General features: G+C 39.1%; 1 protein-coding gene across 1 annotated transcript in view; it reads right to left on the reverse strand.

Annotated features, from left to right (window-relative positions):
- Positions 1-5,466: 5,466 nt before the first annotated feature.
- GTF2H1 (general transcription factor IIH subunit 1) overlaps positions 5,467-21,344 on the reverse strand; it is a 37,582-nt gene continuing 21,704 nt past the window's right edge. The window contains exons 10-15 of the mRNA XM_028117685.2: positions 17,868-17,956; positions 17,385-17,502; positions 13,025-13,115; positions 12,433-12,548; positions 10,763-10,855; positions 5,467-6,566 (exon numbers count right to left, since the gene is read on the reverse strand). Of these exons, the coding sequence (XP_027973486.1) occupies positions 6,480-6,566; positions 10,763-10,855; positions 12,433-12,548; positions 13,025-13,115; positions 17,385-17,502; positions 17,868-17,956 (594 nt within the window). The 3' untranslated portion in view covers positions 5,467-6,479. The remainder of the gene's footprint in view (positions 6,567-10,762; positions 10,856-12,432; positions 12,549-13,024; positions 13,116-17,384; positions 17,503-17,867; positions 17,957-21,344) is intronic.

Genomic DNA, 21,344 nt, shown 5'->3' on the forward strand with positions numbered 1-21,344 from the left:
ATCTGTCGATGTAAATGTTCTTGGTGATAAGGATCTGATTGTACACGTAAGGTCCAAGCAATTTTTATATTCAGGCCAGCCTGTTCTTATGGATAACCAGGTGCCAGAAACAGTACACTAATGGACAGGACCAAAATTTACAAAAATCTGGCTTACAGAAATAGGACCATAAATGGATTCTCTAAGGAGATGAGACCCATTATCAAGGTTTATCTTAAAGGTCATGAATGTATGCACAGACATCTCTTGCCACAAAAGCTCAGGTTGTAGATTAGAAAATAATTTTTTTTTTTAGATTTATTTATTCTAGAGAGAGAGAGTACACACGTACACACGGGAGGGGAAGGGGCAGAGGGAGGAGAGAGAGACTCTCAAGCAGACTGCACTGAGCGTAGAGCTCAAATAGGGCTCGATCTCACAACCCCGAGATCATGACCTGAGCCTAAATCAGGAGTCGGACGCTTAAGCAACTGAGTCACCCAGGTGCCCCTTGGTGCATTTTCTTATGGGCATTTCTCTATGTACTCAAAATTAATTTTTTGGGGGGGGGCACCTGGGTGTGACTTTGGTTCAGGTGACTTTGGCTCAGGTCATGATTTTAGGGTCCTGAGATCAAGCCCTGTGTTGGGCTCCCTGCTCAGTGTGGAGTCTTTCTTGTTTCTCTGCCCCCTCTACCCTGCCCGTGCTGTCAAATAAATGAAATCTTAAAAAAAAAAAGAAAGAGGGATGCCTGGGTGGTCCAGTCGGTTAAGCGTCTACCTTTGGCTCAGGTCATGATCCCAGGGTCTTGGGATCGAGCCCTACACTGGGGTCCCTGCTCAGCAGAGAGTCTGCTTCTCCCTCACCCTCTCCTCCTGTTCATGCTGTCAAATAAATAAATAAAATATTGAAAAAAAAAAAAAAGAACATGCACCAAGCATTACCTCAGCAGAGTGAGATTTGGTGGTAAGGGTGCAGAACCCCCTTCTATTTTATATACTTCAATACTATTCAACCCTAAATAATTATACTTTCATAATAATTTTTAAAATGGACACCAATGGTAATGATCTTATAGGTCATTCACTTTTCACAGCTCTGTTCACCACAGTTAGCTACTAGAATCAGAGAAATAAATCTGAGTAATAAAGGACTTTGAACTCTAACACCTAGTGAACCTGAATTTGACACTTGATAAGAGGGTAAGTCCAGTGAGGTTAAATGCAGACATTTTGGTAATTATAACTAGTGTATAGCTGAATCTTGTTTTTTAATCCAATCTGACAAAATCTTTGTCTTTTTTAAAAATTTTTATTATTATTATTTTTCCCTAGGCAAAGAACTTTATTAACCTTGTTTCAAACTTTATTCCCAGGTTTCTTCAGCTTAATTAGCTGCAAAGAATGAATTGTGTATAAGCAAAAACTGAAAAGAGCTGCAGTGTCCAAGGGGCTTGGGCTTAAAAATAATAGAGATCTAGATTTTATTGGATCCATGAACAAAATTTTATTTTATTTATTTATTTATTTATTTATTTATTTATTTATTTATTTATTTATTTATTAAAGATTTTATTTATTTAATTGACACAGAGAGAGAGACAGCGAGAGAGGGAACACAAGCAGGGGGAGGGTCAGAGGGAGAAGCAGGCTTCCCGCGGAGCAGGGAGCCCGATGCGGGGCTCGATCCCAGGACCCTGAGATCATGACCTGAGCTGAAGGCAGTCGCTTAACCAACTGAGCCACCCAGGCGCCCCATGAACAAAATTTTAAAAAGCAGTCATAATACAAAATAGCAGCTTCCAGTAACTTCTTCAAGTTTTATCTTCTTCAGAAGTTGACTCAATTCAGTTTGCTTCATTCTTGGAAGCTTCATCAAAATTCTCCACAAGATCTAGAACTTCATCATCACCCTCTCTGGTAGCAAGTGGCGCTTTTCCATCCACAGATTGTTTGGGCAGAGCTTCAGCCAGTCTCCTTAAACTAGTCAGACCGCCTGCACCGAGTTGGTTTAGGATACTGGGTAACATTTCTGTCAGCTGCTTTGTCTCAGCGTGGCCTGAATGGTGAAAGCGTTCACGGCCAGCGATGCCTGAACTTCCGTGTTGTTAAAGTGGATCACTGGTCCTTGGTTTGTGAACATATTCACTTCTTCAATACCACAGATTTTGCTTACCCCTAACTTCTTTAAAGAGAACTGAAGTTTTTTATCATCTGCTGTAGCCGTTCTATGAACCTTCTTTCGGTGAGCAGTTCCTTTACCACTGGTGCACACTTGTCCTTGCAGTTCGGCAAGTTTCTCCTGGCTCATGATAGTTTCTTTCATCTTGTTGGAGCGGAAATGGGACCGTGCAGGGGAATAGGGTTGGCGCTCAGGGGTTCTCGGGCAGACCAGCTGAGATTAGGTGCACGCACGTGGGGACCCAAGACAGCAGCCAAAATCTTTGTCTTTTAAAGTGCTGTTTACATTTAATGTAATTGCTTATAGGTTGGGTTTAAGTACTATTGTGCTATTTGTTTACTTCTGTGACTACAGAAAAGTGAAATTTAAATTTAAGCCAGGATTTATCTTCGACTTCAGTCTATTCCTAGTATCAGTCATCCCAATAAACAGAGCAAGTTGCTAGGTGGCCAGAGAGAGTGTTTCTCACGTTGTACTCTTAATGTATTATTGGGGGGGGGGCAGTGAGGAGCTGGATCTGAGGCTCCACCTCAACATGTGCAATTCCACGTTTGTCGCGTGTATTAGGAACTCTATGAAAGTCGATGGAAACAGGATCCTTTGGTTTCAAAGCTGGAATTCTAAAGTCTTTTCAGTGACTTAATATCCCCAAGCAAGAACACAGACTGCAAACTGAGGCTGACTACCCCAGAGCCAGGTTCTAGGCAATGCCCCAACTCTGGACAGTTTAAGAGCTAAAAATAACTAAGATTCCCTTGGCCTCAGGAACTGGGAGAACAGCTGAGTCTTCAAGAAGCTAAACTGGGAAAGGGCAGAGGTAACACACTGAGGAATCCCGTGCAAGTCTTGACACTGGAAACAGCATATCTAAGTTTAAAACAGGCAGCTTTCCATCCCAGGGCCATTGCTGGCTCCAGATGGTATATATACTGACTGGAAATCACTTTCTGGATTAAACTCCCACCCCCAACCCCAGAGGAGTAGGCTATACCTTTCTATCACGAGTACAGATGTAAAAGCATTCTTTAGTTCTCCAGACTGAAGTGGGCATCACAACGTAGCTGTTCATTTTGTAGTGTTTAAGTCCAAAGCAGACTAGCACTACTTTCTGCTTCTTTCCAGGAGAAACTCATTCTCCTAAGGCAGGATGCGTGTTTTTCTTTTTCTTTTCAGATTTTACTTGGCAGAGAGAGACACAGCGAGGGAGGGAACACAAGCAGGGGGAGTGGGAGAGGGAGAAGCAGGCTTCCCACCTGAGCAGGGAGCCCGCTTCAGGGTTTGATCCCAGGACCCGGGGCTCATGACCCGAGCCAAAGGCAGAGGCTTAATGACTGAACCACCCAGGTGCCCCGAGGATGTGCTTTTGTTATTACGTTCTGCAGTCCTCTGGGCTAATGGGACCCATTAGGCAGACTAACTCTATACTGTGATTTGATATAAAAGCAAAACAGAATAGAATCAGATAGGAATAAAAGGGCAGTCAAAAGAAAAACTAGCTGGGGCACCTGGGTAGCTGTCAGGTAAGCATCTGCCTTCCACTCAGGTCATGATTCTGGGATCAATCACATCAGGCTCCCTGCTCAGCAGGGAGTCTGCTTCTCCCTCTCCCTCTGCCTACTTGTGTTTGTTCTCTCTATCTCAATCTCTCATATAAACAAATAAAATCTTAAAAAAAAAGAGAGAAAAACTAGCCAATGGAGGTGTGAGTTGGGGAATAAAAGCTTCCAACTTCACAAGGATCTTACCCTAAGGGACTGCAAAGCTTAGCAGTTTGGGGTAAATCCCAGCTCTGCCACTTACTGGCTATGTGAATCTGGGTAAATCACTTAACATCTAAACCATTTCTAATTTAAAGACAGTAAAACAATCTGTTGAACCTACCCACTTCACTGGTTATTGTGAGAATGAATGAAGTTAGATAGAGCCGGAAAGGGGCTATCGTTTTCCACAATGGGAAGGTAGGAAAGTAACAGGCCTAAACGGCAGCCAAAGTTCACTTTAAAAAGACTCCAAGGATCAAATACTTTAAATACAAGCTAGACATGAAATTGAGAGCTATTTCAGGTGAATTCACCTTCTTAAATCCTTCATTTCCCGTGAGGCTTGGTCACATACCTTAAGAATGTCTTTACTCATCCCCTCCTATTTACCAGAACTCCACTTTAATTTGGACCTAGTTTATTATTAACCTACCTGGATTATTCCAAAAGCCTTTTATGGGTTTGGCCTTCCTAATTGCCAGACTTTTTATCAAAAACAACCAACCAACCAACCCTCATAAAACAACTTCCTCAAAATTTTCTCTGACATAACCCATGCCTAAAGGGTAAGGTCTGAATTTCTTACCTTGGCATACAAAGCCATTCTCAACCTGAATTACACTGATTTTCTCACTTACTTGTCATTCCCAACTCTCCAATCTAACACACTGGGGTCTTTTTCCAAGCCCTCACACCTTCATCAGGCTTCTCCCTCTTCAACCTTCAAGGCTTAGCTAAAATATTACCTCTTTAGTAAAGCCTACCCAGTTCCCCAAAATGGTTTCTTTCTTCAGTATCCATGACATTGATCACTTAATTTTTAACAGAGCACTTATTTACACCTGCCTTTCCCAACAGATATACTCTTCTACCTACTCCATTGCTACTGCTTGGAGTAGCTGTGGTGGTAAGACACTTGAAAGGCACTTTGTACAACAGTAAGGTGTAAGAGGTTACACTATTACTCTACTGATCTGAAGGAGAAATGGGAAGCCCCTTTTCTTTTTACCAGTTCAAAGTCCTGTTGAACTTTGAACTGGTAAAAGTTCAAAGTTTTGGCTTGTTGTAGCCGTTATATGAAAGATGATCAGCGTTTTCAGTTATGCAATCAATCAGTCACAAGGATGGAAGGTACAGCATATGCAATATAGTCAATGGTACAGATGGTGACAGGTGGCAGCTACACTTGTGATGAGCATGGCATAACATGCAGAGCTGTCGAATCACTATGTTGTACACCTGAAACGCAGATAACATTGTACGTCAACTGTACTTCAATAAAAAAATTTTAAGATAAAAAGGAAAGACAACCAGCTTGTACAATGGCTTTAAAAAAGAATGAGTGGCCCACCCAAGTAAATATAACACATGAGAAACCACAAGATGTCTTAACAGTTAAGAGTATATATAAAAAGTTTTACTTTTTTCTGTAATTTGTAACGTAAGACATCTATAAAGTTTTAGATAAACAGTGAATTTGATCCTGTTAGGACCAAAATATGGCATAATTCCAGAAACAAGAAGGTATCTTTTTTTTGTTTTTCTATTTAGTCTTTTCAGTCACTATGCAATGATTATTGACTCGCCAAGGACAGTAATAGTCAGATACTGGAGAAAAGGAGATATGAGAAACATCTTTTATTTTTTTCTAAAGAGGTGAAAATAAGTAAGATTTCTTGTATTTTTCACTCGTAAGATTTTTTAAACTCTTAAAAATGCAATTTCCTCTTGTCAAAGCACATGCCATCTTAAAAAAAAACTTAGCAATGTACATTTGCACTCAAAGAAAAACATGCAGCGCCATTGTCTTCTGACAAAATTCTGCATAAAAAAACCCCACGCAACTTTCTGCAAATATGTTCCCTCTTAATCATTTAGGGACTCCAAACCACAAACATTCAGTGCAACATTTATTGTTTCTTATTTCCGTAGGAAACACAGGACCAATGATGTCTTCTGACTATAACTGTTTCCTGATGGTTGAGCAACAGTCTCCTTCTGCTTTACTTTAAAGTACTCTCTTAACTTGCTGATGTAAGGTACAACTAGAATTCAGTACAGCTTGAGGATCCAAGTGGAGGATGGAGGAGAAATACTTAAGGTGTACCCTGTGCCATACACTTAGGAAAAAAATTTATAAAGAAAAAAAAACAGCTCAGATTTTATCAATGCACCCTTTTAAAAAGTTTTTTTTTTAATTTCTGAAAGCAGCTTAATGTGAATCAAAAGCAGTTCCTGAGTAACTGCAGTAAACAGTGTCTCTTTAAAATATATATGTGTATATGTATATATGTGTATATATACGTATACATATATATATCTGCAACTTAGCTCATTTTGGTTCTGCCTTAATTTACCTCCCCAGCTTTGAGTTTAGTCACAGTTCCTTTCCTTTCAGTTCACAATGTGCAAGTACAACAGCATCAGCTCCGAGAGTTGGCATGGGGCAGATGTTTGTCACTTCTGGGTGATCATTGGCATGTCTCAGGCCAGGTTTCCAGAGTCACTGCAGGTCACAGTTCTCCTAATTTCACAAAGCCTGCGAGAGCCATAGATACTTCACGTTTTCTTCATCAGTCGCCGCGACTGCCACTTGTGGAGCTTGTTGTAGGCCGTCTGCAGCATCTCTTCTATGTGACTTACCAACTGAAAAACAGAGCCAGACACTTATGCAGTAACTGGGCAAAGGCTGGGGAAGCTAATGCTTCTGATCCAGATCTGGCACATACTTCAGAGTGCAGTTTCCAAGCTCAGTTGTATTACCCCAGTGAGGCAACCTGTAAGCCCTCTGTGCAAGTATTTTCAGACACAATTTGTGTAAAAGGTAAGAGATGGGGGGATAGAGGCTGGAAATTTGCCTGCTCTGTCTGGGCTGTAGTGTCTTCCCTGTCATTAACCAGTAATAGGACAACACGGAAGTTGAAACTGGGCTCTAGGCCTCAGTTTCTTCTGTCAAACGAAGGAGGTGTACTAAACTGATGATTTCTAGATTTAAACATTAGTCTGTCAACTAAGGCCAGGATGGTGGCATCAACATTTTATAGAACTTGTGAAAAAATGCCTTACTCTCCTGAAAATTCTGATGTAGCAGGTCTGGGATGAGATCTGGAATCTCTGATGTTCAAAAGCTCCTGTAGCTAATTCTGCTGCATAGCCAATCTTGTGAAGCACTTTCCTAAGTTTTTATTTTATTACTTTTTAAATTTATTTATTTGACAGAGAGACACAGCAAGAGATGGAACACAAGCAGGGGGAGTGGGAAAGGGAGAAGCAGGCTTCCCGCGGAGCAGGGAGCCCGATGTGGGGCTCGATCCCAGGACCCTGGGACCATGACCTGAGCTGAAGGCAGATGCTTAACAACTGAGCCATCCAGGCGCCCCCTCCCGCCCTTTTTTTTTAAAAGATTTTATTTAGCAGTTTCCTAAGTTTTTAATGGTGTTTTCCAGCTCCAATGTTACGGAATTTCAAATTTAACTCAGTAGATTAAAGAAAATCTAAATGGTGTTAATGCTTCACATAAGTACTGTCATACCTTAGGTAAGGACTACATATCTTGAGTAGCAAAGGATTTACCCTTGTCATGGATATAACTAGCAGTCAACAGGAACACACTGATCTAAGTTGCTAATGACTCCTAAAGGAGAATGTCTTCAAAATATGTTTCTTTGGAGCTGGACAGTGTTTATGTGGTTGAAGTACAGTCTTGTAAAGTCTGCAAGTCAGTTCTGGCAGGAAGTCCTAAATCCTTTTAGCATGTCAATGAATTAGATCCAACCTGAGATAGAATTAAAAAAACAAAATAAAACACTCTCATTTACCCCATCTGTAATCATTATCGGGGGATGGGGTATTATGTTATTTAGTTCTGTCTGCAAAGTATATAAAATTCATTTATTTTGCTTGATGGGCACAGTGGTTCCATAGTGCCAATTAGAAGAAATGAATGCCATATCCTCGTGTGAGGTTGTACAGGCATATCTTGTTTTATTATGCAACATTTTATAGTGCTTTTCAGTGTATTTTTTTTTTTTTTTTTTACAAACTGAAGGTTTGTGACAACACTGCACTGATCAAGTCTATCAGTGCCATTTTCTCAGCAGCATTTGCTCATTCTGTGTCACATTTTGGTAATTCCTGCAACATTTTAAACTTTTTCATTATTGTATTGTTATGGTCACCTGTAACCAGTGTGACTTTGATGTTTCTGCAATTGTTCTGGGGCACCACAAACCATGCCTGTAAGATGGTGAATTTAATCAATAACTGTGTGTTCTGACTGCTCCACTGACTGGCTGTTCCCCCATCTCTCCCTCTCCTGAGGACTCCCCATTCGCTGACACACAATACTGAAACTAGGCCAATTAATAACCCTACAATGGTCTTTAAGTGTTCAAGTGAAAGGAAGAGTCACACAACTCGCACTTTAAATCAAAAGCTAGACATGATTAAGCTTAGTGAGGAAGGTGTGTTGAAAGCTGAGACAGGCTGAAAGCTAAGCTTCCCTGTGCCAGTTAGCCAAGTTGTGAATGCAAAGGAAAAGTTCTTGAAAAAAACTGTTATTCCAGTGAACATATAATGAATGGTAAGAAAGCAAAACAGCCTTATTACTGACAGGAAGTTTTAGTGGTCTGGATAGAAGCTCACATCAGCCACAACATTCCCTTTAGCCAAAGACTAATGTAGAGGAAGGCCCTAACTCTCTTCAGTTCTATGAAGGTTGAGAGAAGTGAAGAAGCTGCAGAAGAAAAGTCCGAAGCCAGCAGAAGTTGAATCATGAGGTTTAAGAAAAGAAGCAGTCTCCATAATAGAAAAGTACAAGGTGAAGCAGCAAGTGCTGATGTATAAGGTGGCGAGTTATCCAGAAGATCTAGCTAAGTTAATTAATGAAGGCAGTAGCTACACTAACCAACAGCTTTTCAATATAGACAAAACAGCCTTCTATTGGAAGATGCCATCTAGGACTTTCATAGCTAGAGAGAAGTCAATGCTAGGCTTCAAAACTTCAAAGGACAGGCTGATTCCCTTATTATGAGTTAATGCAGTTGGTGACTAAGTTTTAGCCAATGCTCACTTACCATTCAATTATCCTAAGGCTGTTAAGAATTATGCTAAGTCTCTTTGGCCTGTGCTCTATAAATGGAACAAAGCCTGGATGAGATAGCACATCTGTTTATAACATGGTTTAGTGAATATTAAGCCCACTATTGAGACCTACTCAGAAAGATTCCTTTCAAAATATTACTGCTCACTGACAATGCACCTGTTCACCGAAGAGCTCTGATGGGGACGTACAAGATGAATGTTGTTTTCATGCCTGCTAACCCAACATTCATTCTGTAGCCCATGAGTTAAGGAGTAATTTTGACTTCTAAGTCTTATTATTTAAGAAATACAATTCTCCTAAGGCTACAGATGCCATAGATAAGGATTCCTCTGAGGAATCTAGGCAAAGTAAAATGAAAACCTTCTGGAAAGGATTCACCATTCTAGGTGCCATTAAGAATATTCGTGATTCATGGGAAGAGGTCAAAATATCAACATTAATAGGAATTTGGAAGAAGCTGATTCCAACCATCATGGTTAATTTTGAATGGTTCAAGACTTCAGTGGAGGAAGCACGTGGCCCCAGAATCCTTTTTACCACAGTGCTCCAGGCAGTTGCAATCAAGAAGGCACATGAACTGAAACCCATGTGTTGTCCTTGCTCTCATGTAGGAAGGTACTTCAAGCTTCTTTCCTGATTGTTAAGTACTACTGTTATATTTTGAGAAAAACCACTTAGCACATTTAGGGAATAAACACCAAAAACCTTACTGATGAAGAACTTTCAGCTTTCAATTGGAGAACTCCCCCTTTTGAGTAACCTACTTATTGAAGTACTAAATCCTAAATTTGTGTATACTCTTCCTTCCCTGTCATCTCAGAGAGGGCTGCATAACAGATATGAAAAATGATCTCAAATCTCAAGTTGTTGCTCTAACCTTGCATTAAAAACAATGTTAAAAGTCCTGGGCACAAAGTGACACTTTCCACTCACTACCTCACCCACAGCCCTGCCCTGCTGTAAGCCATCAGGGAAGCTGAAGGCAGACCATTAGGAAGCAACTATAAGGTTTACTGTTACAGAGTAGCAATTCTGCCTTTCTTTGCAGGGTTAGGTTTGTGCTTGCTCCTCAGGTTTTCCAAAATAGTAATTCTTTAGGAACATACACATAGGTTCTAAATCTATAAAATAAAGTGTGGAGATGATTGGGGCACCTGGCTGGCTCAGCTGGTAGAGCATGCAACTCGATGTGGGGCTGAGTTCAAGCCCCACCATGGAGACAGTGTTTTAAGTAAACAAATAAATTATTATAAATGCTGGGGTTAGTTGTGGCCTTGAAGAGTGTGAAGGAGGGGTAGACAACTTGACAGGGAATACTTATGGGTCCTGGTTTTGTTCCACTTTTTATGATGGTTTGTGGGTAAGTACTTGTTTTATTGTTTTAAAAAGTGTTAGGTATTTTATACACTCTTCTGAATGTATGATACATTTTGCATTTAAAAAATAGTACTCTTGAGGGGCACCTGGCTGGCTTAGTTGGAAGAGCATGCCACTCTTGATCTCGGGTCATGTGTAGGAACTCCACACTCGGTGCACAGATTATCAAAAAAAAAAAAACAAAACAAAAAAAAACAAAACCCAAACAAAAGACCTAAAAAAAAAAAAATCATACTCTGAGCAACAGAAAAAAAAATAAAACCCCCAAATGTCATCTACTCATTCATATGGAAACAAAGTTAATTTCATCCTTTTCAACACAGAGAAAGAAAATCAGGCCAAAATCACATTGTTGCCTTACATTTGTGCTTAAATACTGTCTCCGGATTTTTTCTTGGAATGGGCAGAGCTTCGTAACTTGAAATCGTTCCAAATTACTTTTCATTTTTACTACCTACAAAAAATGACAGAAATAATAAATTACAGAGACATTCCAAAGAACCTACAGGGAGCAAGAGAAAAACACACATAGGAAGGTTATTTTTTTTTTTTTTACTAGATTAATTGGTTTCAGGCAGAGAAGCAAGATCTACCACCACTCAGTGATTCATGAGCACTTTGGTTCATAATTCATATCCTTCTCAATATTTTTTGTGTATGTATATAAATGCATTTATTATATGGTTTTAAAATTTCACTTACCGTGAACATCTTTCAGTCATTAAATACTCGCCTAAATCATCATTTAAAAGTGGATGCACTGTATTTCAATGTATGCACTGTATTTCAATGTATGCACAGCAAATTTTTTTTTTTTAAAGATTTTTATTTATTTATTTGACAGAGAGATAGCGAGAGCAGGAACACAAGCAGGGGGAGTGGGAGAGGGAGAAGCAGGCTTCCCTCTGAGCAGGGGACCCTGTGACCATGACCTGAGCCGAAGGCAGACGCTTAATGACTGAGCCACCCAGGTGCTCCGCAAATGCTTCTTAATTAAACCTCTTCTGGTAGGCCACTTCCACATTTTCTTTCAGAGACAGTGGTAGAGGAACATCTAGGTTAAATTCCTAAACATTGAATTTCTGGGTCAAAGCATTTTTTAAAAAGGAAGTATGAGTAATGGAAGAGAGGACTCTTAGCAACCCGGTCATCACCGATAATTTTAAATTTTCTGTTCTTTTAAAAACCATAGATTTAAAAAATGCTCTTTCACTGTAGCTTTAAAAATAATTTATTTGAATACTAGTGAGTATGAAAATTTCCTTAGCTTTACTGAGCCAGCTTCATTCTTTAGTGAGGTGCCTGCTAAAAGTCTATTATTTTTAATGGGGTATTTAACCTTTTCTCTTGTGGTTTAAAAGAGCAATCTATATAGTTAAACTATTACTATCAATACTATATTTTCCCATTTATCAACACTCCTTTAATTGGTTAAAAAGGTTTTAGTGTTAAACAGCTAGTGCTAGATTTGTTATCAATCTCAGTTTGAATTTCATTACCTCTAAAAAATATACCAAGTAAATAATTTTACTGATGTAATTTTTCTGGGTCTCTGTTTTTAATTGCTCCAAGTGGCTTACACCTAGACAAAAGTTTTAAGATGTACAATCATTAAGTTATAGAACTGGTCTGGATATCAAGTTTCTTCATCTATAAAATGAGTTTCAATATCTACTCCATTAAGATGCTGTAGGCTTGGGCGCCTGGGTGGCTCAGTCAGTTAAGCGACTGCATTTGGCTCAGGTCATGATCCTGGAGTCCCGGGATCAAGTCCCATATCGGGCGCCCTGCTCGGCAAGGAGTCTGCTTCTCCCTCTGACCCTCCCCGCTCTCATGCTCTCGCTCTCTCAAATAAATAAAAAATAAAAAATCTTAGAAAAAAAAAGATGCTGGAGGCTTAAATTAACGTATGCAAGTAGCTATCCGAGTGTTTAGCACATGGTAAACACTCAATACAATTTTTTAATTTCAAAATAACAGTTCAAAGTCACACTACCACAGAGCTGGCTGTGTTTGGAAATCAATTCTGACCTTTTCTTCTAGGAATGGCGTATTAACGGGAAAGCAGGACCAGAAGTGCCGTAGAAGTTCCCCAACAGCCACATAAAGATGTTTCAATTCAGACTGAATATCATTTGGCACCATCTCTGCAGAAGAAAGAATTGGATAAAAGTTATTTTCACGTATGTACAATCTCTGAAAGAACAACCACTCACAGAATAAACCTGAACATGTGCACTTTGCCAATGCCAAACCAGGATGTGCTATCCTGAGATAAGTTAATGATTTTGTGACTAACAGATCTTAATTTAAATTTAAATTCCCTGGGATTCTGGAACAATTTTCAAGTTTCCCTTTATTCTAAGAGATCGGAAAGTAAAAAAGAAAGTAAAAAACGACAAAGTATTTTAGTATGGTATAGGGAGACTAATGACGTACCACTGTTTGTAATATTAAGATCATTATGAAACCTAAGCTCTTGTCTAAATAGATCTCAGGATCTATGTGCATAAAAACAGAAGTTCCAGAAATGCTCCAAAAAAACCCCAACCTAATTACTTTAGCATTCCTCCCAACTAGCTCTTTAGAGCTTATGTAAGTGAGAAAGTGGCCTCGCACATACGGTTTATGGCTTGCTGAGCGGCCCCCTGCATAAGTGCTCCTCCGGGTGACAGTGTTGTGATCGTACTACTGGCAGCACTACTTGAGAGAACCTGGAAAATGAAGACACACAAAGTGGTTTTCCTCTTCCTGCCATCTTTCTTACTTCATATTTCAGTTTTACAGCGTACAGCTTTATTCCTGTATCACAATACATAATTTGTAGCAGCCAGAGTGAATGATTTCAGTGCGCACAGAAACAGAATACCTACCAGTCTTTCAGCAATACTAGGCAAGTCTCTAGATCTCAAAACTCACACTTTTGCCTAGTAAAGCCCTTTCTTAAGCACCAACTCAATTTGTGAACTCCTACCACTGAAGGTAAAACTGAGTTTAAGAAAACAAGTAAAACAACATGTTAACAACATGTACACTTCCTGGCAGTTAGCAAAAAAAAAAAAAAAAAACCCACCCCAACAGAGCAGAAATAGATCATTTGTCATTTTTCCAAGGAAGTGAATATACTTAGCCAAAAGGGGAAAAAAATACTCCCCACTAGATCAGTATCAACAGTTAGGAAAATAATTGACCTATCTATTCAGTGACTGCCTAACAAGTGCCAGGCACTGTGGTTATAGAGGAACAAATCATTTGGTGAATAGCTCAAGTGCAGGGTTAGTATGTCTATGGCTTTTCAATGATGTTTTTATAAGCAGAAATCCATGCGTATATGAACTGGATGAAAACAAATTTTTTTTTTTTTTTAAAGATTTTATTTATTTGAAAGAGAGAGAGAGAGCATGAGAAGGGGTTGGGTCAGAGGGAGAAGCAGACTCTCCGCTAAGCAGGGAGCCCGATGCAGGACTCGATCCTGGGACTCCAGGATCATGACCTGAGCCGAAGGCAGTCACTTAACCAATTGAGCCACCCAGGCACCCGAAAACAAATTTTCAACTTGGTGTAAGAGTACAGGACATGACAACCATGAGTCAAGGGAACATGAGAACTCATGCTATTCCTATTTCCCTTTGTCAGAAATGTTATGATGTGTCAGAACCAGAAGCTTCAATGATTGCTGAGTTTGCTGACTAGCCACGGGTTGCACTCAGGTATACACACCCAAGGACAGATAACTTCTTGAGCCTTCCTGTCTTAATTCATGCGTCTCAGATATGAAATCATTTTTGGGATGCAGAGTAGGAGTGGGGAAGAATTTAAATATCTAAGATTGAACACAGCTTAAAAAAGTAAGGATGGTCTACTTGGGCCCAAGGGGCAGATGTTGGACAATTATATTCCAGAAGGAAATAGTAGTCAAATAATCCCAAATTTATTCTGTGCGCATATATATACATATGTGTATTTCTCAGCTCTGCCTGTGGAAGGGACAATAACACCAGCAGCAAATGATACCCCAAAAGAAATGAGTACACTGCACCCAGGTCTTGGTTTCTTTCTTTTTTTTTTTTTAAGGATTTATTCATTCTACACAGAGAGAGAGAATCTGAGGCAGACTCTGTGCTGAGTGTAGAGCCTGATGCGGGGCTCGATCTCACAACTCTGACACCATGACACCAACCAAAATCAAGAGGGGGATGCTTAACCAACTGAGCCACCCAGGCACCCCCAGATCTTGGTTTCTAAATCTACCCAGCACTAAAGAAGATTCTGTGGCTGGGGCAGGGAAAGCATAAGATGAACCCAGAACATCTATCTCACTGTTCCATAAAGTAAGGTACTCAAAAATTGATGAAGCCATTGTCAGAAAGATACAGAAGCCAGCCTGTGGGGCCTGGGAAGGGTCTAATTGCAAAGACGCATGGGTACATTTCTGGGGGTGACAAAACTGCTTTTTTACTTGATTATGTTAGTGGTTACACAACTGTGTATGTTTATTAAAATTTGCAGACTAAAAAAAGGTACATTTTACGGTATGTAAATCATACCTTGGTTTAACAAAAAAACAGCAACAGTTCATAACCCACAGAATAATGTAAGAACCCATGAATCCATTCTGATATAAATAAATACGTAAGAAGGAAAGGGAAGCTCTTCGTCTTAGCAAAGTGTCAAATGACAAATGTAGGAGGGATGATGGAATTAGAAAATCACCACTTGGGGCACCTGGGTGGCTCAGTCGGTTGGGCATCCGACTCTTGACTTCAGCTCAGGTCATGCTCTCTGGGTCATGAGATCAAGCCCTGTGTCAGGCTCTGTGCTCCGTGTGGAGCCTGCTTAAGATTCTCTCCCTCTGCCCCTCCCACTGCTTGTGCACTCGCTCGCCCTCCTGAAAAAAATAAATAGATAACCATTTAACCACCACTACAGTAGTAACTGTTTTTGGTAAGAATCACCACTGGATTCTAGAAAAACTAATGGAAAAAAGTTTGATAAGAAATATTAACATAGTCTTTTTTTTTTTAAGATTTTATTTGTTTGACAGAGAGAAACACAGCAAGAGAGGGAACACAAGCAGGGGGAGTGGGAGAGGGAGAAGCAGGCTTCCCCCTGAGCGGGGAACCCAATGTGGGGCTCGATCCCAGGACCTTGGAATCATGACCCGAGCCAAAGGCAGACGCCCCATGACCGAGCCACCCAGGTGCCCGAATATTTACAGAGTCTTAAAGTATCTCTCAAGATAACTCATTACAAAGGGAAAAACAGTAACTTTTTGGTGGAGAAACTAGGTAGATACTACCTTACCCAAGTGATCAGAAGTTAGGAAAAATAAATATGTGCCTCCTGATATGATACACTGAGGGACACCTCACTGTGGTATTCCTGCCAAAAACGCATAACGTGAATCTAATCATGAGGAAACATTAGAGAAACTCAAATTGAGGGCATTTTACAAAAAACTGGCTTTTACTCAAATACCAAGATCATGAAAAACAAAGAAAGGTTGAAAAATGATCCCATCTGAAAGGAAACTAAACAGACATGAGAACTAAATGCAACTTATGAACCTGACTTGGATGCTGGACCAAAAAGAGTTTAATTTGCTGTTAAGGGACACCGGTGGTACAACTGGTAAAATTTTTTAAGATCTAAAGGTTGAATAATAATGCTATCAATGTTAACTTATCATTTCTGTAATTATATTGTGTTATTTATGAGAGTATCTGTTTTAGGAAATACAAACTGAAATACCTCAGAATTTCTACTCTCAAAATGGGCCAGAAAACTTTTTTTTCCAACTTTCTATAAATCTGAGATTACTTCAAAACAAAAAGTAAAAAATAAGTTACAAATATGTGACAAGCACTACAAGACATGTATGAACTCTGCCTCAGGGTTTACAAAAACAGACACGCCTCCCGCCCCAAACTTGTTACTGGGCATGCTGAGGATTGCTTTACAGAGACAATGAAATTTGACTGAGTTTTGGATAATTATTAGGTCCTCAGGGGCAGAAACAGGCTAAGAGCATTCTAAGAAGAGAGAAAGCATGAGCTTTCTCTGTTTTCTAGGTAGTTTAGTGTTTTAGGCTGGAGAGAAGACTCCTGATTATGCGTGGAAGGGAATGGTGAAGATATGGCTGGGATTGAAACTGGAGATGTGGATTAGGGCCAGACTGTAAAGGCGCTGGCTCACCAGACAAAGGCATTCAATTACTATTGCAATGAAAGGGGGCAGTAAAAATTTTGTTTTAAAACAGTTTTAAGCTGCAGGGTGATAAGATTAAATTTATGTTTTTAGAAAGCTAACTTGTAGTGGTATTGTGGAAAACTGATCACGTTTGCCTAAACCAAGGAGTCAAGAAATACTGAAGAACAGACAGAACTTCTTGATCAATTTAAGTATGAATAAGAGAGATGCCTGGGTGGCTCAGTCAGCCAAACGTCTGCCTTTGGCTCAGGTCATGATCCCAGGGTCCTGGGATCGAGCCCCGCATCAGGCTCCCTGCTCAGTGGGGAGCCTGCTTCTCCCTCTGCCTGCTGCTCTCCCTGCTTGTGCTCTCTCTCTGACAAATAAATAAATAAAATCTTAAAAAAAAAATAAGTATGAATAAGAACAAGGAAAAATAAAAACTAGACAATAAGCTCAATTTTATATATTCTAGTCTGAGGTCATGCAGAATATCTAGACAGTGATGTCCAAGTTTTTTGGAAATCTGGGAAATTTTCCCAGTAACACCGTGTAGGAAAAAAACTAGCAATCACAAAATTCATCTATTTTTCATTATCATCTTAACTTTAGATACTTCTGTAATATGCCAAGTATCTTTTTTTCCCTACCTCTTGATTTCTTTTTTCAATTTACTTGCAGAAATGTGTCTTTAAACCCAATTAAAACAGCTTATATAGTTCAATTTGGTTGTGCTCATAAACTGAGGAAAGAACTACGGGAATTCTGGGTTTCGAACAGTACGAGTCACCTACCTGAGTTAATTTAGGTGTATAAGCTTCCATTTCCTGCCTAATACTTTGAAAAGAATTAATAATGTCCTGACTTGTTGCATACTGTAGTGACTGGATTGGAGTTGGACCGTGATAATACCTGAAGATTAGCAAAGAAGGAAGAAATTACTAACCACACAGAATAAACATTTGTCCTTCAAATATTTTAGCAGTCTCCATGTCCCCAGAGCAAAAAATAATAATATATTTAAACAGATTTGAGTAAAATAACTTAATTCCTATATGGGCAATAAGAAAATAGCACAGAGAACCACATTTTTATCTTGTCTTTGATCATTTAAGCATCCTTTTCTGAAATGCAAAGTAAATTTTCAAGGAAAAAAGATACTGTATCTTATGGTAACAAAGGGATTTAAAACTCGAGTGCTATCCTTGCAGAACATACTCTGCAGTGATTTGTGTTATGTAACTGTTGGGCCTCAAGTTAATACTGACCAAACTTACCTATCTGACTTCTTGAGGTTTAGTGCAATTGTTTTTATGGAATTATTTTTTCCCAAGTCTTCATATTCAATGGACTCTTGTAACTTTGCCTGTAATCATCAACACAACACTTTTTATGGTAAGTTTTTCTTACAAAAGGAATGAACATTATTGAAAAAGTACAAGTCTGCAGAGGGTAAATAAAATATGAAGCCTTCCCACCATGAACTTCCATTCCTAGAAAGGACTACTCTACAACTGGCTGAGCTCATTTTCTCACCAACCACTTACAGAGTACCTGTTTTCCTACACTCTGACCATCTTAAGTATTACTGAACTTCTAGTTTTTAATAGTCTGGCGGGTGAAAATGGTGTATTTTACTTTCTTCCACCAAATAAGTAGGACTAATTTATTATATGTCTTGCAAATACTTTTTCTTCTCATTTGGTGGTGTTTGGTTTTAATTATTCTCTTACTGCTTATTCTTCTGTGGACTAATCATTTGCTTAAGTCTTTGATCCACTTAGTATTTATTTTGGAATAAGGAACCTGATTTTCTTTTTACTAATCAGTCCACCCAACACCATTTGTAGAATAATCTGTTGTTTCCCATGGATTCTGAAATACCATGTTTATCATGTTTATTTAATTCATGTATTTGGGTTTATTTCTGTACTCTTTATTTTGGTTTTACTAACCTGTTTTCTCCTGTGCTAGTAAAAGACTACTAAATTTCTACAGCCTATGTTAATTATAAAAGACATAAGAAAGCACTCTATTTGCTTTGGCCATTTGTGAAAATAATTCTACAATATTTCGTCCCTTATGTAGCTATGAAATTCATCTGGTCAATCCTCATCTGTAGCTACCAAGAAGAGTAGGATCAAAACATTTTGGTTATTAAGTATCTCTCAAAAAAGATCAACTTGAAAACTTAGTATTCAAATTGCCCCTATTTGGACAGTTTGACTAATCCCCTTGTAGTATAGGAAAAGATCTGACCACAGCACAATATTCAGAGTAACACATTAATCAGTCTCCCACTTTAGACTCAGACGAATTTTTTTTTTTACTTTTTCTCCACCTTTCTACCAACTTCAAGGCATACCGAATCATCTTCATTACTTTTCACGTAAGATCAAGTTCATTTCTATCCCTGCTGTTCCTTACCTAAGTCATGTCCCTAACCTAACCTCCCCCGATAACCCAAATCCTATACTTCTGCCAAGGCCTCATTCGGTGACCTGACTCTCATACCTAACTGGAAACTCCATAAAAGAACTCAATATTATTACCTCTGAATCTCTTATTCTATAAAACCCTTCTGCAGAACATACATCCAACTATTTCAAACTACTGATTTGAAAGAATGTCTAGTCAGCATTTATTACTCAACACTGTGAAAATTCACACAAACCATGATTTTTGACAACTCCTTAATGACCAAGAATCAAATGTACTTAGTGCCACAGTATTGCAAAGAAAAGCATCATTTCCTAGATTTCATCTTAAACTCCTCTGTAATTTTCATTTTAGTTTCACTTTTCTTAGAAAAAAAATATTTATTCAACCCATAAATATTTTTTATTTTTTATTTTTTTTTAAAGATTTTATTTTTTGACAGAGAGAGACACAGTGAGAGAGGGAACACAAGCAGGGGGAGTGGGAGAGGGACAGAGAGAAGCAGGCTTCCCGCTGAGCAGGGAGCCCAATGCGAGGCTCCATCCCAGGACCCTGGGATCATGACCTGAGCCGAAGGCAGGCGCTTAACGACTGAGCCACCCAGGCGCCCCAACCCATAAATATTTCTTAAAGGAGTGCACTTGTGATATGTAAGTACTGCATCACTAAGTTGTAGGGGCTCCTGGGTGGCTCAGTCAGTTAAGTGGCCGCCTCTGGCTCAGGTAGTGATCTTGGCCTTTCTCTCTTAAATAAATTAATAAAATCTTTAAAAAAAAAAAAAACTGTACACTTGAAAACTAATATTGCACCACACGCTAACTACCTGGAATTTAAATAAAAACTTAAAAAGAAAACAAACCTTATTGGCTTTGTTAAAAAATTTTTACTCATTTGAGAGAGAGTGAGAAAGAGAAAGCGAGAACATGAGAAAGGGGAAGGTTCAGAGGGACAGGGAGAAGCAGACACCCCGCTGAGTGAGGAGCCCAATGTGGGGCTCAAACCCAGGACCCCAGGATCATAACTTGAGCTGAAGGCAGACGCTTAACTGACTGAGCCACCCAGGTTCCCCTGGCTTTGTTAATTTTAAAAGTATGTATGTGGGGCGCCTGTGACACAGCGAGAGAGGGAACACAAGCAGAGGGAGTGGGAGGAGAGGGAGAAGCAGGCTTCCCGCGGAACAGGAAGCCCGATGCAGGGCTTGATCCCAGGACCCTGGGATCATGACGTGAGCCGAAGGAAGATGCCCAACAACTGAGCCACCCAGGTGCCCTAAATAAATAAAATCTTAAAAAAATAAAAAATAAAAAGGAGTATATGCGCCTGTAGAAACATTAAGTTACTGGAAAATGAACTGAAGTGTAAGACTTATCTTAAAGATAACCATTTAGCATATTCTTTTGAAGCTGTTTTTAAAAAAGTTCATAAGCATTTTTTTACATGTGAAATTGTGTCACGTAGTTTGTCCTGTGAACTTTTCATTTATTTAATTCACGAATTTTTATTTTCTTTGATTCCTACTATAAATAACACAATTACTATACTTCAAGCTTTATTCTGAAAAACTTTTGATTGTGTCTTCCCTATAGACACTAAACTGAGGATAAGAACTCTTATTAATCATTTTTGTTTCCCACCTCATATTTTCAACAACTCAAGAATGGTTTCTTGGATTTATTTATTTTAAAGAAGACTTTATTTGAGAGAGAGAGAGAGCACAAGGGTGGGGTGAAGAAGCAGACTCCCCACTGAGCAGGGAAGCCTGATGTGGGGCTCATGATCCCGGGAGATCATGACCTGAGCCTAAGGCAGACATGCAACCGACTGAGCCACCTGGGTGCCCGATTTCTTGAATTTAATTTTTTATGAACTAAACTACTGTTATGGTATATATGAACTCTTTTTAATTATGTCATTAATCCTTTTCCAGTTATTCACAGCTGCATCAATCTCCATTGTATGGACATACCACAGATATTATTACTAGAATGTTTGCTATTTTATTATAATACCGTAATGAGTATTTGTACCTAAATACCTGCACATCTTTTCCTTTTTAAATAACTGTCCAAAATGAAATGCCGTCCCAAAAATGGAATTAAGGGCATAGACCTTTAAAATTTTAATACATATTGCTTGATTGCCCTCTAAGAAAACTTTATTGTATTTATTTTTATAACTGGGGAGGAACTTGAAAAAACAAGAGGTAGAGTAGCTTAGTAAAGTTGTAAGGAAAGAAATATGGAAGTAGATAATTCTGTCCATATTCCCCCACAGCCCCAAATGATTTCTTCGAAATTTAATAAGAACACATTTCT

The sequence above is a fragment of the Eumetopias jubatus genome, unplaced genomic scaffold (assembly GCF_037043125.1).
Source record: "Eumetopias jubatus isolate StellerSeaLion01/CBP00866 unplaced genomic scaffold, mEumJub1_p1.0 scaffold_13, whole genome shotgun sequence".
Taxonomy (NCBI): Eukaryota; Metazoa; Chordata; class Mammalia; order Carnivora; family Otariidae; genus Eumetopias; species Eumetopias jubatus.